The sequence below is a fragment of the Silurus meridionalis genome, chromosome 6 (genome assembly GCF_014805685.1).
Source record: "Silurus meridionalis isolate SWU-2019-XX chromosome 6, ASM1480568v1, whole genome shotgun sequence".
NCBI classification, from domain to species: domain Eukaryota; kingdom Metazoa; phylum Chordata; class Actinopteri; order Siluriformes; family Siluridae; genus Silurus; species Silurus meridionalis.
The window spans coordinates 25,876,493-25,892,773 of NC_060889.1; the positions used below are offsets into that span (position 1 = coordinate 25,876,493).

At 40.0% G+C, this 16,281-nt stretch overlaps 1 protein-coding gene across 1 annotated transcript in view; it reads right to left on the minus strand.

Moving 5' to 3' along the window:
* LOC124387331 (zinc finger protein 521) overlaps positions 1-16,281 on the minus strand; it is a 152,796-nt gene that overhangs the window by 118,971 nt on the left and 17,544 nt on the right. Inside the window, 1 exon segment of the mRNA XM_046851613.1 lies at positions 7,364-7,555. Within this exon segment, the coding sequence (XP_046707569.1) occupies positions 7,364-7,555 (192 nt within the window).

Here is a 16,281-nt window from a genome sequence, read left to right on the forward strand (position 1 = left end):
AAAGAAAAGAATCAGACTGACGCTAAAGATGATCCTTTAAGGGAACGTAAGGTTTTGACTCGCTAGATAGCTAGTTTGCTAAGCAACAAGCTTTAATGATAAGCGTTTACGTTATTAATAAGATTTTAATGGCAATTTTGCTAAAAAGAAGAAACTATGCTTTAAGAGTTGTGAATTCTCAGTTTTCACCATGAAACACTGAATCCAAACCAGAAGGGAATTGTTACCAAATCACGTCAAAATCTGGTTTTATTTGTGTTTAGTCTGACCTGTTACCTGGTTCTGGTACCACCTTCTCTCAGAATGAGAGGTAAGTATACTTCAAGACTCTTCTCTGTTCTGGCACTGAGGTGGTCCTCTAGATGTCTGTACAGCGGAGACCCTGGCTATCTTTTAACGACGATTGAAGACCTACCTCTTCCTGAAACACTTAAATTAGCACTTTACAAGTTTGCTTTGTAAAATTCAAGGGTTATATCTATATTAAGTTTGTAATCTGGTGCACCAGTGTAGATTTATTCATTGTTAGAGACTCAAAGCACTTTTGTACGTCGCTCTGGATAAGGGGCGTCTGCTAAATGCCGCAACTGTAAATGTAAATGACCGCTGCTGTAAACAGTACTTCGGTTAGACAGTTAAAAACACAAAACACAAAGCCTTTTTTTGGACCAAACAACAAACCGTAGAGCAACTTGACGCCATTTTTGTCATCTTTTAGTCTTTCAAAAATATGTCTTCTTAGCATGCAAATACGACAAATGAAAACAAAAAAAATAATTTTTAAGACAGTTATGTATTGTTTCGTTAAAAAGCATGGGTTTTTTTTTGGCACAAGCGTACTTTTCCTCTTCCACCCTCTGCTCGTGACCCTGAATCGCGTTCATTATCGTCAGCCATCTGGCCGAGGCGTGCTTAGCTTATTCTCTCTGTGCCATGATGAGAACGGGGGAGAAGGCACTTATTAAAAAGGCCACCTCGCATGGGCCCTAGCAAAAAGGGGAAGGTTTTCCATCGAAGGACAGGAGAAAAGCAGCAGCTTCGTGGAAATGAGAGAGGAAATCATCTCCACTGGGGGAGTACCGAGAGAGAGAGAGGACGTTTCTGGGAGTGACAGGATGTATTTCTGTAAGCGAGTTGGAGGCTCGCTGTGAATCCTCTCACCTTTCTTTCTTTGTTACACACGAGAAAAAAAAATCATCCTAAAATGAGTTCTGTGGAATTGATAAAGTTGCGTCTGGATATAAGTATGGGGTCGAAGTAAGGGCTTCTTCTTGAGGGCATGATATCCCACAAAAATATCTTTTAAATCGTTTTCTCACCATGAAGCTGTCACAGCGAACATTCTCCAGTGTACGACAGCGGTGCCATCAGCTCAACCCTATATATATTATATCTGTTTATAAAGAAAGCTCCGGTCTATTGTCCTGAAAATCGCTCACAACTGCCGTCAAAAAGCAAAAGTCACTCATAACTGGGACCTAATGTCTATATGAGCATCTCTTGAGGTACAAAATCTTTAGAATTTATAAAAGTTGTACTTTTTAATAAATGCTCTGATTCCAACAAAGGCTCATACTTGATAAAGTCACTTTATCAGGGTTACTGTTCATACCATTTCCTACAAATTTATTTCAGTTCAATTCATTTTTATTTGTGGAGCACTTTTAACGATGAACATTGGCTCGAAGCAGCTTTACGGAAATAAAGTGGCTATGAAGATGTAAAAAGAATGTATAAGTTTAGTGCCTATGAGTTTGTTCCCTATAATTAAGTTTATCACCATTGATAGAAGGAAAAGGAAAAACTCTTGAGAGAAACCAGACTCCTCATCTGGGTGGCAACGAATGTCCATTCATTACAGTGCCATCATTGTTGAAGTGAACTGTTCAGTGATGGACACTTAAATGCAGAACTGTTCTGTGGTCCTGAGCCATTGTAGAAGTCTGTAGATATTCCAAAGACTTCCTCAGAGTTCTTGAGCTGCTCAGCTCAAGCTTTCATGGATCTTTACCAATGAATTTGACAAAAATATGTTGGAATTAGCTCATCTCTGAATTTGGGTGCTTCTTTAATTCAAGTTTAAGCTCAATATTTGCTTTTGGCTGCAGTTGTATGTTTAATTTTAAGGCAATAGATACTGGAGCCTTCTTTATAAACAGATATATAATATATACATAAAGGGTTTTATGAACGGACCCAACTTCATACACTGGAGAATGTTCTCTGTGGCTCCATCATAGTAGACTTTGATGAAGAAATATCACTGATTATGGCTAAATCCTGAAAAATATTTCTAAAAAACATTTCCAGATGTTATGAATGTTACAAATGTAGCATTACAAACATCAAGGGTGTTCAGGAATGAGCAATTCCTCTATGTTTGAGGCTAGGCATAGCATGAGTTTACTTTATTTGTATGAAATTAAGACACTAAGAAACTGACATGCTTCGGAAAAAAGTCGTCCATTTTGTTTAACTGTACATGTGCCAATCTTCTTGCATAGTGCTTCCTGTTATTTTATCCAACATTTTACCTCATAGCAGTCATAGCACTTTTTTCAAGAATAACAACTAAGAAATTTATCATTGGCTGTCCAGCAGTGTGTGTGTGTGTGTGTGTGTGTGTGTGTGTGTGTGTGTGTGTGTGTGAGTCATTCGGCTGTGCGTTTAATGGACTTTTCCGACTTTTTCCAACTTTTAAAATACTTGTGATGAATACAGCATGTCTTTTTTGGGGGTCAGTGGGTATGTTATTATTTTTGACTTTAAGGTCAGGTGTAAGGTCCTGTAGCTCCCTGTATACTCCTTCCAGATTAGTAAATTAGCATTAGCATTAGCAATGATTAGCATTGAAAGACAACTATAAAAGAACATGTCTGACAATTTAAAAACATATTAAGGTCTTCTCTGCTCTCTTCTCAGTACAGGTGAACGTGTATGTGCTAATCAGATATGTGCTACTTTCTATGCTTTTTACTGTTGTAATCGTTGCTTTTTTTCCCTCGTGCCATGTGGCCAGCAAGAAACTTGCATCTCGTGCCTCCCTCCCAACATAAACATTGGCATTTGCTTCGTGAGGATCCACAGAACGCAGTGCAGCTGGGACTGAAACGTGACTCCCAGTCTTAAGACTCACTATTAATGCTAATCAGTTCTTGTAGTGTGTACGGGCCTGAGCAAGGAGTGTTTAGTCATCTCATTGTTTTTCCAGGTGTTAAAAGATGACAGCAATTAACAAGCATACTCGCTGGCTCTTGGTGTAGAGGAAAGGTGCTTTGGTGTACTGTGGCTCGGGGAGTCTCTAGTCTCTGAACCGGAATGCACTCGGTATTGGCCATGCATATCAATAAAAGTGCTGATTTCTTCTTCTACTTCTTCTTCTTCTTCTTCTTGCCTGTTGCCTGAAGTGTTAAACCTCAAAGTAAAATGTACTGGATTTCTTTTACACCTTTTCTTTATTCCCCACTCCTGACAGAGGTTTTGTCACGATAAAATAGGAAAAGATCCGCCCTGAAACCAGCACCCAACCCAAACTCTCCTGACCTTGATCAGACGTATGGATGAATGAGGATGACGGGCTCTTAAAGAGCGGAAACCCGATCCGCAGCCGTCCTGGAGCCAGAGCCAGAACCAGAGAGCGCAAGAGGCTTTTAGGGGGTAAATATACCTCCGCTCTGCTTCCTCCACCTCTCCTGGGGAGAATTCCATCCACCCGACTCTGCCGAGTCCCTGGGGAGGCATTCCTGCAGCCCTGCCCAAGCATCTGGAGAGTCCCTGCTGAAGGGAGTGTGTATGTGTGCGTAGAGGGGGTCGATACGAAGAAGACGAGAGTGGGAGGGGGGGTGCCGCAAGCATTCCTTCAGCCCTGCCCTAGTCGAAGATGGCCTGCTCCCTTGAGACGCATTCCTGCAGCATGTGCACCTCTCTCTTTTCCTTTCCCTCTCTCACTCTTCTCTCTCTCTCTCTCTCTCTCTCTCTCTCTCTCTCTCTCTCTCTCTTGGCCTCATCTTTCTTCCTCCAGCTCCTTCTGCAGTCCAGCATTAACCCGATCAATAGCGCCGATCGCAGGAGGGACACGGGCCGATCCATACTCCACCGGTCCCCTCGGTGCAGGCCAGCAGTCGCGCCTTAAGTGCACGGAAAGGTGATAAACCTCTCTCAGACTAAGCTAGACAAAGGCAGCCATTGATTGGGGTGACATGTTACATCTCTTTTTTTTCCCTTCTTCTTTTTTCCCCCCTTTCTTTGTGTTTCTCTCACACTCTCGAAATTCTGGAAACGAAGGTGCGCCTGGCGTTCGCTAAAACCCTTTCCGTTACCAATACAGACTGACATGCACCGCAATTAAAATCAATTAGAGATCGTAAAATGTTTCTAATAAAAAGTCCATTCTTTTGGAAAGGAAAAAAAAAAAGATGCATTTTAAATGTACCTGTCTACTCAGTTCCCAAATGGCAATTACGTCCTTTTATTTGGCTTCCACACTGAGTCTAATTCAAACCTGCTTTTCAAGCATCGTTCAATTAGAAGTTATTTGTCTGAGAGCTTGACATTAATGAGGTCTTGCTCTAATGGCAAGGATGGCAGAAAACATTTGAGGTCTCGGATCACAATCAAGAAAAAAAACACCAACAAACCCCCCCCCTTCTTTCTCCATTACCCATGACACCGTATATTAAAAAAAAAAATTGTCAAAGAAGTAGAATGAGAGAAATAACTGTAGTTACTAAAATCGTTCACATGAGCTGCTCTTAAGTAAACCCTGAAACAAGTAAAACCCATTACATGTTTCTATTGAGATAATGATGATGATATGCGTTTAAGAGTTGTTTCTTCTACTTATTTGTGGCTTGGTGCAATATTTACATTATTCCCATGAGTAATTCACAAGGAAAGCAAAAGTTTCCAGAGATGATGTAATGTTAGTGTAATGAGAAATTCGATTGAGTAGTGATGCGACTGCTGGACTCCAATACCCAGAATGCTATGCAGCTCTGAGTTACGATTTGTATCTTGGCTAGCTTTGGTGTAAACACGACTAACGCCCGTTTGCATCGCTTGCTTTATTTTAGGTGAAGCGAAAATCGAATAACTCAATCTTCCGCCACCGTTACCGCCAAGGCATTGTGGGTAGTAAAGGAAACCATTAACTATAAAGAAAATAGAACATGTCGATGAAAAAAAAAAAAACGTCGATCTCCTTGCAAAATAAAGCGCATTTTTAAATTGCACAAATTCGCATTCAGTTTATTCACATGGGATTTTTTGTCCTGTACCCATTTGAATCCAGACTGTATTATTGTTTTATAACCTGCAAGTGGCTCTAGGTTGAATGCTTGTATTTCACAAATGAATAAAACAATATGACTTATCACAGGCATTTCTCATTCAGGGTGTACGCATACACACTAGCACATGTGCAAAGTGTTCCTGAAATCTATTTCCCCACAAATCAAGGAGCTCCCAGTGAATGGAAAATGTTCGTAATACTCAGATGGGATATCTTTCTGGTTGTCTAGACACACGAGACCGATCCAAGTCATTCATGCCCTATAATTTGTGGTTAGATACAAGAGAATTTTGATCATTTGCACATTGCACATATGCAAACCTCTGTCTTTCTTTCTCTTTCTCTACATCACTGTCTCTCATACAGACCTCTTATACATTTTAGATGAAAAGACACACAAAGGCTTATTGTCACTAATATAAATATGGTCTACGGGGGGAAAAGAGGAGGGGCTCGGCTCGCCAGACCAAACCCGCGCTCGCAACCTGCACCGCTTCCTACTGAAAATATTTATTTAACAATTTCGTTTCGGCACTCGTTTTTCTATACATTTAAAATAAACATTCTTTTGCCATAAGCGCAAAACCACAGCACTGTTGACTGGTCACATGGAGTTGGGCAATTTCCTGAAAAAACAGCATCCCTGGCAAATCGTACGTTGTTTCTATGGCGACGGCACATCGTGAGGAAGTAAACTGTGAGGCGAATTCAAACATAATAAGAGACTAATAATAAACAGATTTAATAAAGTTTTCTTGTTTAGAAAAAAAACTAAACAATCGGAAAAACACTGAAGAGTTGAAGATTCCGAGAGGAAACTTTAATTTAACAACGATGGAGTCAAAATGGCATATGGTGCGTGTTTTCACATTTTTTTATGTTTTAGATGCATTTTTGGAAACTGACAGAAGAACACTAATTCTGCTTTGATGAATCAGGATGAATTGCACAACCTTGTTGTCGGTCGTTTTCCCACAACAGCATGTTTACAGGTGTTTATTTCTTACTTATTGCATAACCATTTCCATTTACAGAAATGTATCAGCCTTACAGTTACCTAATTCATACAATTGAGCAGTCGAGGGTTATGGGCCTTGATCAAGGGCCCAGCCATGGTGGCTTAGTAGTGGTGAAATTTGAACTCGCGACCTTCTGATCAGAAGTTCAACATCTTAACCTCTGAGCTACGGCTTACCCTATAATCCATATGCATTCTGGTTTAGTACTAGATCATAACTGGTGTGACTCAAAGCTAAAATAGTGCGAAAGCTGCAACGCCTTAAAACAGTAAAAGAAGCCTCAGGTGACAGATTTCAGGCCTGAGCAAGAAATACATTTATGGCATTTGGCAGACACCCTTATCCAGAGCGACTTACCAGGGGCCCAGGAGTGGTAGCTTGGTGTGGCTTTGGATTCAAAATCCAATGCCTTAACCCCTACCTCCTTCCTCCTAAACTAGCACAACAATTATTGATCATTATTGAATTCTAGATTACTACTCATTGTCAAGCCTTCATTAAAGTCAATGCTTTCTTCACAAACACCTGGACTTCTTATCTTTTGGTGATCTTACCATTAAAAATGTAATAAAGGACTAATGTGTAGCGCAGTGAACTCCAGTAACCTCGACGAGTTACGAAGATTGAAAGCTGGTAAAGCATAAAGAGGACGTCCAGTCCACCGAAAGCCTTCAGCTGATATCATTAGCTCTCCCGCTGTCAAGTGTATTTTTAGCCGTGTTAATACATCAGACAAGAAATGACACTCGTCTTCCAGTGACCCTCAGACACTCGATGGAAATTCGTCAAGCTCTGGATTACGGCAGGAGGAAGTCATTAACTCTGTGTTTCGAGTGTTTCTGATCAAAAGTTTGTCATCTCATCCTAATTACGACGGGCCGTGATAATTGGAGGACAGCCTCTCAGAACCATTATGGTAACTCAGGGAGTATGTTTAAATAGAAATCCAAAAGACAAAGGACAGAGGACATATAAGGCCCAAGAGGCAGGTTTCGGAGGTGCTATGTGTTAAGCTAGGCTATAAGCTGAGAGGAATGGAGTGAGCATTGTTTACCTGTCAGCTGGCATTGATTAATCTTGTGTTGGCTAAGATCGCTAGCTGAGTCGAAAACCTGGTGGCAGGAACGGCAGCTGTGCTCCTCGTCCTCCTCCTCCCCCTCGTCCCCTTCCCCGGGAGAGCACCTCCTCCTCGTCAGACGCCCGTCCTCAGCATCCTCACACACTGTGTCGGGGGCGCCCTCGCGATCTGTGGTGGAAAACAACGGAAAATAAAAAAAAACAGCGTGCCACGGTCACTGCTGGGTGCTGCATCCACCGGGATAGTGCTGCAAGACTTACGCTATTAGCTTCGAGACATGGAGGTGCAAAATGAGATCAAATTGGGGTAATGAATATATTAAATGGTTTTGAATTGTTATTGTATTAATCATGTCAAAATGTCTCAATAGCTTTTAGCTAAGAGCTAAAAAAAAAAAAGCCCAGAGGTGATTGATCTCCTTTTCTCCAATTATCACATTTTTCCAACAATTTTATTCTAATTAGTCAAAAATTTTTACTTTTTGAAAATAGATTATATAAGTTCCCTAGTGTTCACTGTGGAACCTTACAATAGAGTCTCATTTTAAAAAAAGGCCTCCCTAGAACATTCTGAGAAATCTAGAACAGCTAGAACAAGATATATGGAGAAGTAATGGTCCTTACAAGACCAGTTATGGATGCAGATGAATGGATTTGATCTTTACTTTCCTGTACGTTACATCACATACTGTCCATCTTCCACAATGTGCTTCCAAACACAGTAAAAAAAAAAAAAACACTATTTGAGATGAACTCAAAACCCCCTGCATTGAACATAGCGTCTGCCAATTCAACAGATCAGAAGACAAAGCGAGACAAAGCATGCAACCCTGAGATTGGTGTGTGTTACGCTCAATGTGACACACTTCCCTGAATAATTCAGCCTTTGCTTGCAGGCAACCACGGGTCGCACACATCAATATTCTTGTATCTGCAGTGTTGTCTTTCAAACGTGAACCAGGTCTGCAATGGCGCTGGCTATCAATCTTGCAGCTCTGCAGTGGCCAACTAATTCATAAAATGGAACAAGCCTTCTAGGCCAATTCTTACATCAACCTTGTCTCGAAATGGAGCTGACAGTCATGAAACAAATGGAAGGCGCTATATGTGCATCCAAAACCTCATCTGTCAAACACCTTCCTCATAATGTCAGCGTGATGAATAATCAATGGCGATCGCCACCAACAAACGATTCCTAAATGTCCGTGTTCATTTAAAACACATTCTAATTCGTTTTAATCTTGACTTTTGCACCACACCGTGTAATGAATCAGATTAATGCATTGTTGCTCTTAGTGAAGGATTTTCTCCATTAATAAATTCATCAATAAATATCAATCTCTGGATTGATATTTGAAGATCTCCAGTGAAGATTTCAAATTGCCTTCAGGAATCATAATTTGTCCAAGATATATGTCAAAAAATGTGTTGGATTTGAGTCCATCGTCTACTTTCAAGGTCTGTCTGATGAACTTGAACCATGAGAAAGACTTTTCCTTTCAAGAAGGAACTAGAACTTTATTAGAAATATTTTTATCCATCCAAACAATGATCTGTTTAGTTAAATACATCTGAAGAATCCATCTTGAATTAAAGGGTGTCCTTTTTTAAAAGAGGTTCCCAGTAGAACCATCAACAACAAGCTTGGAGTTGGAATGTTTTCAGATATGGGCTTATTTTGTTTGGTGTCTTGCTTGTGAATCCCTGATCTTTAGTTGAAAACAAATCCATACAATGCAAAACAAGAAAGGGTTCAGATGTGATTAGCTACACCACTGTGGTGAACCTGTTGGATTCTGGGAGTTCTGGAGGTTCTGGTTTGCCCAATGCATGTTTTGTTCATCTTTAGTAACTACTTTATCCTGGTCAAGGTTCAAGGATCCCAAAGTGAGTTGGGAATACATTTAAGTGAAGATGCTTCATCTTCAAGCAAAGTAATGGCTAAATATTTGAACAGGTTATAGATTTTGCTATTTTTCTTACATTTTAAGAATACTTGGGGGGGTCTGGGTGCAAAGGCTGCCATCTTGGAATACGTAAAAGACACTTTCCCTATATAATTTCCGTTTTTTAATATCAGGCCACACTAAAGACATAACGTTCCAGGTACTGCCTTTCTTTAGAATTTCGAGTGTCCTGATCATTCAGGACGATTTTTATTTTGTAAGTTCATAGTCCACAGTCCAGATTGCTTCTTGCACAATAATAAGTCCAACATCACATCTACTTCGTGGACGCATTCAAGAAAGCATCCCATGGCACAGAACATTCTACACCCACATTAGGATCTTACAAAGATGCACAAAACCTTCCATTTATGCTGTATTTTAGAAAGAGGGGGTGTATCACATGGGTGTGAAATTCCTTAAGGAGCACCGGTTTAGAACTCATCAAGGCCACCCAGGATTCTTTCCTCTCCTAACTCCCTGAGCCTGAACGCCAAGTACTGATGTAACCTAACACCCTCCATTGTCGTTCTCTCATGGCGACGGAGGCCTATGGAACATACCCTCTAAAAATATCAATGTACCTATCCCTGTGGGGCTTCTAGCCGAAGCAAGCAGGAGGTGGTGGGAGAAGATGAAATCCCAACCCACTCCAAGCAGATGCCTGGCCAACAGCAGTGGAGGAGGCTTGGGACAGGGGCCAGTCATGCCAAGCATGGTCACCCGAACACCAGCAAATCTCAAAGGGATTGACCACAGTACTCAGTGTCTTTTTCTAGACTGTCAGGCATGTAACGGGAGAGTGGTGGCTTGCTGAAAGTGCAACTTGGTTCAGTAGGATTTGTTCATGTTTATTTTAGCTGGTTTGGCTTGATATAACTGCTAGTCCTTAAACACTATATAGAGAAAAAGTATTGGGACACCTGACTTTCCCAGCCATATGTGGTTCTTTCACAAACCAATCGCAAAGTCGAAGGCAGACAATTGTATAAAATGTCTTTTTTTGTAGCATGAAAGAAAAAAAAAAGCAAATAAAATAAATATAAATAAACTAAATAAGTTTTTTGTGTATGTATTGTTATACAACTTCTGAATCTTTGTATTGCAATTAACATGAAGTAGCCTTACGTGAAAGCAGGTTCGTAAAAAGTGCTAGTGCTAAGCTTTGCCAATTCGATTTTCTTCTGATACCAAAAAATTCAAATATACGAAAGTCTAATTCAAATATGAAGTAATATGGCAAGTTAAACCAATCACATTACAATGCATACAGCACAAGAAGCAGAAAATATCCATGCCTAATGCATACCAAAACCATAGTAAGGTTGCAGCAAGCCCCAGGCCACCATTTTCAAGAAGGTGAGGGATCAGTTTTACACATACACAGCTTTCTGCCGAACATACCAAAAATCTCATGGCAGCGTGAAGTGTGAAAATAACCTTAATCAAAGACAAAGACCCAATCACTGCCCTCAAAGTTCTTTTTGGCTCCTTTTGCAGTCTAGCAAGACCCGCTGAGATCCATTCACTACCCTCATGGGTTTTGCTTCCTCGAACAAGCTGGCTTTTGCGCTGTCAGGACGAATGTTGCGGGTGCTCAGCAAGCAGCAAGGTCATGGAGATCCAAGGGATTAGAGCTCAAAGTCAATACCGGGTTGCTCTCCGCCCAGGTTTAGACCCATTAATCCATTAGATCTAGACATTCTTCTACCTGAATCCCCCAAAGAGTGGACAGGGGATCAATGGCACTCTGCTTAAGCTAACTGACAGCCAGGAGTCATGCTTCTCTCTATCAGCAGAGAGTAAAACAAATAATGAAATACAAAGAGCAGTTTACTAAGCTTAGGGAAAACATACTGGGCGTAATTGTTTTTTTTGTCCATGTATGTCAACATCATTCGCATAAAAGGATAATAAGCCTTACGATTGTGAGAGTAAATTGAGGTATCAATATAAAAAAGGCGCTTACAAATCAACTCAGGATCGTTTTTAAATACTGGTCCTACCCTCGCAGATTCTACGAGCAGATGTTCACCTGTTTACCAGGGGACTCGATCATTGTTTTTCCGGATTTTATTCTGTCCTCCCGAAGACACTGAATGATGCCATTTAAGGTAAGCACTGCAATATCATGTGCATGCGTTCGGTCATTCATCAATGTCTGGCAAGACTGCTCGCTGCAGAGACATTCTGGTGACATTTATCACTCCAGGACTTTCATCTGGGGGTCAGGCTCTGACACCTCCCTGACCTAATATTATTGAATCGTTTCTGCACTTAAATATTTATAGTGGTTTAATTGATGTTCTCTTCTCAGCTACGGCGAGCTCCTGCTGTGGGGGCCCCAGACCCCCGACTGAGCTTGCTCGCTGATTTCCCTCTACGGAGCCTCCCGCTGGGACTGAATGTTGAAGAGGAGGGGGCTGGCTTTGGCCTGGACTGTACCGCCAATCTGTCAAAACCACCAGAGAGACGCAACGAGGGAGAGATACACGAACTAAAGTGAATAAGGATCATGCTCACACGAAGAAGGATATAAGTCTGGAAAGGGGTTTTGACTTACTAGCTGGACTAGTAGACATTATGTTGCGGGTAGGCGGACCGAAAGATTAAAGACAGAACAATCGCATGATAAAAATGAAATTAAAATAAGTGAACAGCGGGCTTGCAAAACTCTGTGTGACTCATTTTAATTGAAATCATTGCTATAGGAAAATAAATACTATGTTATTGGGTATACTAAACGTAATTGGTATGCTTTAAGGTATACTGAATAGAATTGCTATGGTATCAGGTATATTAAATAGAATTGCTATGGGGTTTAAAGGGTATATTGAATATAATTTGTATGTTATAGGTTGCACTAAATATAAATGCTTTGCTATAGGGTATATAGAATGTAACTGCTATGTTAGAGGTTGAAATGAATATAATTTGTATGTTATAGCGTGTGTTGAAAATAATGGCTGTTACAGGAAATATAGCTGGGAGAAAAACATTCCACCATTGCCCTGCATGTCTGATATCTCCAAATATACACAATATTCAGTATAATTTAACAGTGTAAATAATCACACACAAGTAGGTAGACAAATAAATAATTAAATATATTAATATATATAATATGACACAAATTTGAATTTATTTATTTGTTTTATATATATATATATATATATATATATATATATATATATACATTTCAATACAGATATGTGTAAAATAAAAAAACAAGCTCTTGGCAGTGCTCTCAGACTTCTGGTCTCTACTGTATTATGCCACTCCAGTATATCTAGCAGCAGCCATTAGTTCCAGAAATTTGACCCGGCTTGCGCCATGAGCTGGAGTCCAGCATTAACAGCCCTTGAGCTGCAGTTCCTGAGAAAGCTCCGGGGAATCCACCATTGTATCTGGTGTGCACTACTCCATCTAGCTAGTGCTGCAGCTGATCAATAACCACCAGAGCTAGATTCGAACGTTCAGTATGAATACAGACAAGATCACGAGCCGCAGCCCAGCCCACCAACTGCACACACTATTCACACTACACACACTACACACACACTCTTACAAAGTCATATTCCTATTTAATCCGTATGCTGCATTCTACGAAAAAAAATGTCTGATGAGCAAAAATAATCAAAATATAATTTAAATCATAAAACCAAAAAATGTATCTGTTTAAATTGTATTTTCCAAATATTTATTATATCTACAATGTTAACATGTATTTATTTAATTTTAGTTTTAGTTTCTTTCATTATTTATTAATGACATTTCTTTCTTGTATTATTTTTTTTAATTCAAATCAATTTATTTTCGATTTGTATAGCGCTTTTAACAATGCACATCGTCTCAAAGCGGGGAATAAAAGTTGAAAAAGTTCTAAAAAGGATGTATACGTATACCTTGCCATTATAAGTTTGTCCCTGATGAGTGAGCCAGTGGCGACTGCGATAAGGAAAAAACTCCCTGTGATGGTATGAGGAAGAAACCTTGAGAGGAACCAGACTCAAAAGGGCTTCAACAAATGTCATTACAGTTCCACTATTGATATAATCAGTGATGGACGCTTAAATGCAGAACTGTTCATGCAAACTATGGTTCTGACCCAATGTAGTAGACTACTGACACACAGTCCTAATCCATCCTCAAAGTTTTTGGGTTGCTCAGTATCTTCTTGGATCTTCAGGTTTTACCCTGTATGCCTTAGTATAACTTTAAAAGACAAATCACCCAGAAGTAAATAATAAGTGTCCAATCTTAGGTGGATGAAATGTCTATATTTCGATTAAATGAATGACGCCAAAGATACAAGACGAAACTTTTTTCACTTTTTCCTCACTCGATTTTTCCCAAACATCTCACAAGTAGTGAACTCACCCTAGCAGCTTTGCCCTGACTCCACCGCAACCCCCCCAACCCCCTCAACCCCCTGCCTGTGCTCGAATTAAGAATTTATTTTAACCGGCGTGCGGCTCCACTCGACACGTGTTGGCGTCTCCTGATCAAAGGTGTGCGCCTTCCTTTTATTGCAGTCAGTGAGAGCTGACACACACCAGAGGACATTAAGATTGAATAACCTTCACACCAACACCCACTTCTCATTATGAGAGAAACAAGAAAGAATAATAATAAAAAAATAAATAGGTAGAACGAGAAAAAAGTCGTAAAAACTTCTAAGCGTTCAGTCACCCATGTGGGTCACCGTGTAGCGCTACAGGGACCGAGACGGAAGCAGTGAGCTTTTTTTCCGAGTGCTGAATGTCAGTAGTTACATCTAGTATAATAAAATCTCTGCATATATGGACCCGTATAGGTGTGTAAAATTAATTTTTATATAGGAGATGGAGAAAATTGATTTTTTTTTTTTAAATACCTTGCAAAAAAATGTATGGACTGTGTAACCATTTTTAGTATCGAACAACTGTTATGTTGAAATGATCGCTGAAAAAAACAGAAATAAACAATAAATAAATCTTACTGCTCCTGTTGATGTTAGTTCACGAATAAAATAAGTTGCATCATTTCTAAAAATGTGTTTCGAAACCAGTATTAATCGTTTCAAAGGTTTCACATAAAAACATTCAAAAGATTTAAGGGTTTCCGTTTACAATTGTGATTTTTCTGTCCCAGAAATAAACTCAGCCCAGAAACAAGCCCCTCCCACAGCCGAGTTTGGATTGCTTTATGGAAATTCTACATAAAGTTTTAAGAGTTTGGCCAGGTGAGAGCGCTGAGATTACAAACCGCTGCTTTATATCAGGTGAATATGCAGGTGGTAGCTCAAAAGGTCAAATCCCAGCATCACCAAGGTACCACTGTTGGGCCCTTGAGCAAGGCCCTTAACCCTTAACATCTTAGGCGTAAGTCGCGCTGGAGAAGAGCGAACGGATTACAAGAAATTTGTATTCATCCCTGGTGTGCATGTAGAGTTATAAACTACTTTCACAGAACGGTGTTAAAAAGTAATGGCAAACCTCGAATCGGTAACTAACAGAGCGAAAAACGATGAGAAGTCCAACTCAAAGCCGATTTATAAAGCACGTGTACAAGACAGAGCCACCTCATGGTGTCTGCACTGAGAGAAAATAAAAATGCTAGTCAGACCATGCTAGTCTCTTACATATGATCCAAATAACAGACAACTGACAAGTTTGTACAACATCCCAATGTGCTACATGATCACACTTGATCACACTTGTTCATTTACCTTCGTCTTTATTAGTGTAATTTAGCTAAGTGGCGCTTATATTTTTTTTATATTACATTGACATTTACAGAATTTGCTAGTTATCCACAGCGACTCGCACATAATCAGTCGAGGTTTAAAGGCCTTGCTCAAGGCCCTGCAGTGACAGCTGGGATTTGAACTCGTGGCCTTCCGATCTGAAGTCCGATGCCTTAACCACTTCCTTACATTTGATATATTGCACATTGAGGTTCGTCAGTTAGATTTCCTGGCGAACGGCACAAACATTACACTTGAGCAGTGAGCTGGTTAATAAAAATATAATTTGTCCTTGATGTAAATGAATTTCGACTAAGACTAACCCTTTTATAGTGGTAATTTGTACAATCATAGTATTTATGGTGCTTGTGCTCCAGTACATCTGATCCAATTCACATTATCATCTTGCGCTCGTCAATAATATGAACAAACGCTACGCTATTCCTCCTCACTGCTTCTCTTTCTCTACCTATCCCGAAGAGATTGTGCCAGCTCCAGTTGTGTGCCACCTCACGAAGATGTCAGACCTTCAAAGGGAAGAGTGAGGATTCCCGAGACATCTAGAGATGTACCAGCTCCAGTTGGAGATCATTGGACTAAACAACCTCTTAACCAATACTCAAACTAATATTTTAGAACTGCTCTTTTTCCATCATTGGACATTTAAAAGCTCTGGCAGGGTAGAGTAGGTGTTTAATCTCAAATGTTGAGCAAATCGCCCAGGAGCTCCTGGTTCCAAAACTCCGATTGACTGTATATCCAACCTATTGTACAAAGTTGATGTATTTATCAACACTTCTGTACATCGCTCTGGATAAATGGTGTCAGTGTTGGACAGTTAGGAAGTAAATGTCATTTGTTACTGTACTTAAGTAGCTTTTTTGCACATCTGTACTTTACTAAAATATTTTCAATTTGGGACAGTGTGACTTTACTACATTTCAATGACAAATATCAATGCAAAATCAGTCGTTCCTTTTTATTTATGTGGATAAAAACTTAACTGGTCAAACACGTAGCGATCCGCCAATCAGTGTCGAGCGCTCGCTCTGTTTCAAACTTGTTTTGATTGGCGCTTTGTGTATCTACTGATCACCAACATACAGTTCAGCATCAGTTCAACAGAACATTTAGAGAGGAATAAATGATGGACGAAACGTCAGACTCGAACTCGCAACAACACACGTGACCTTATTTGCACAATTTGTTTGAAGTAGTCAA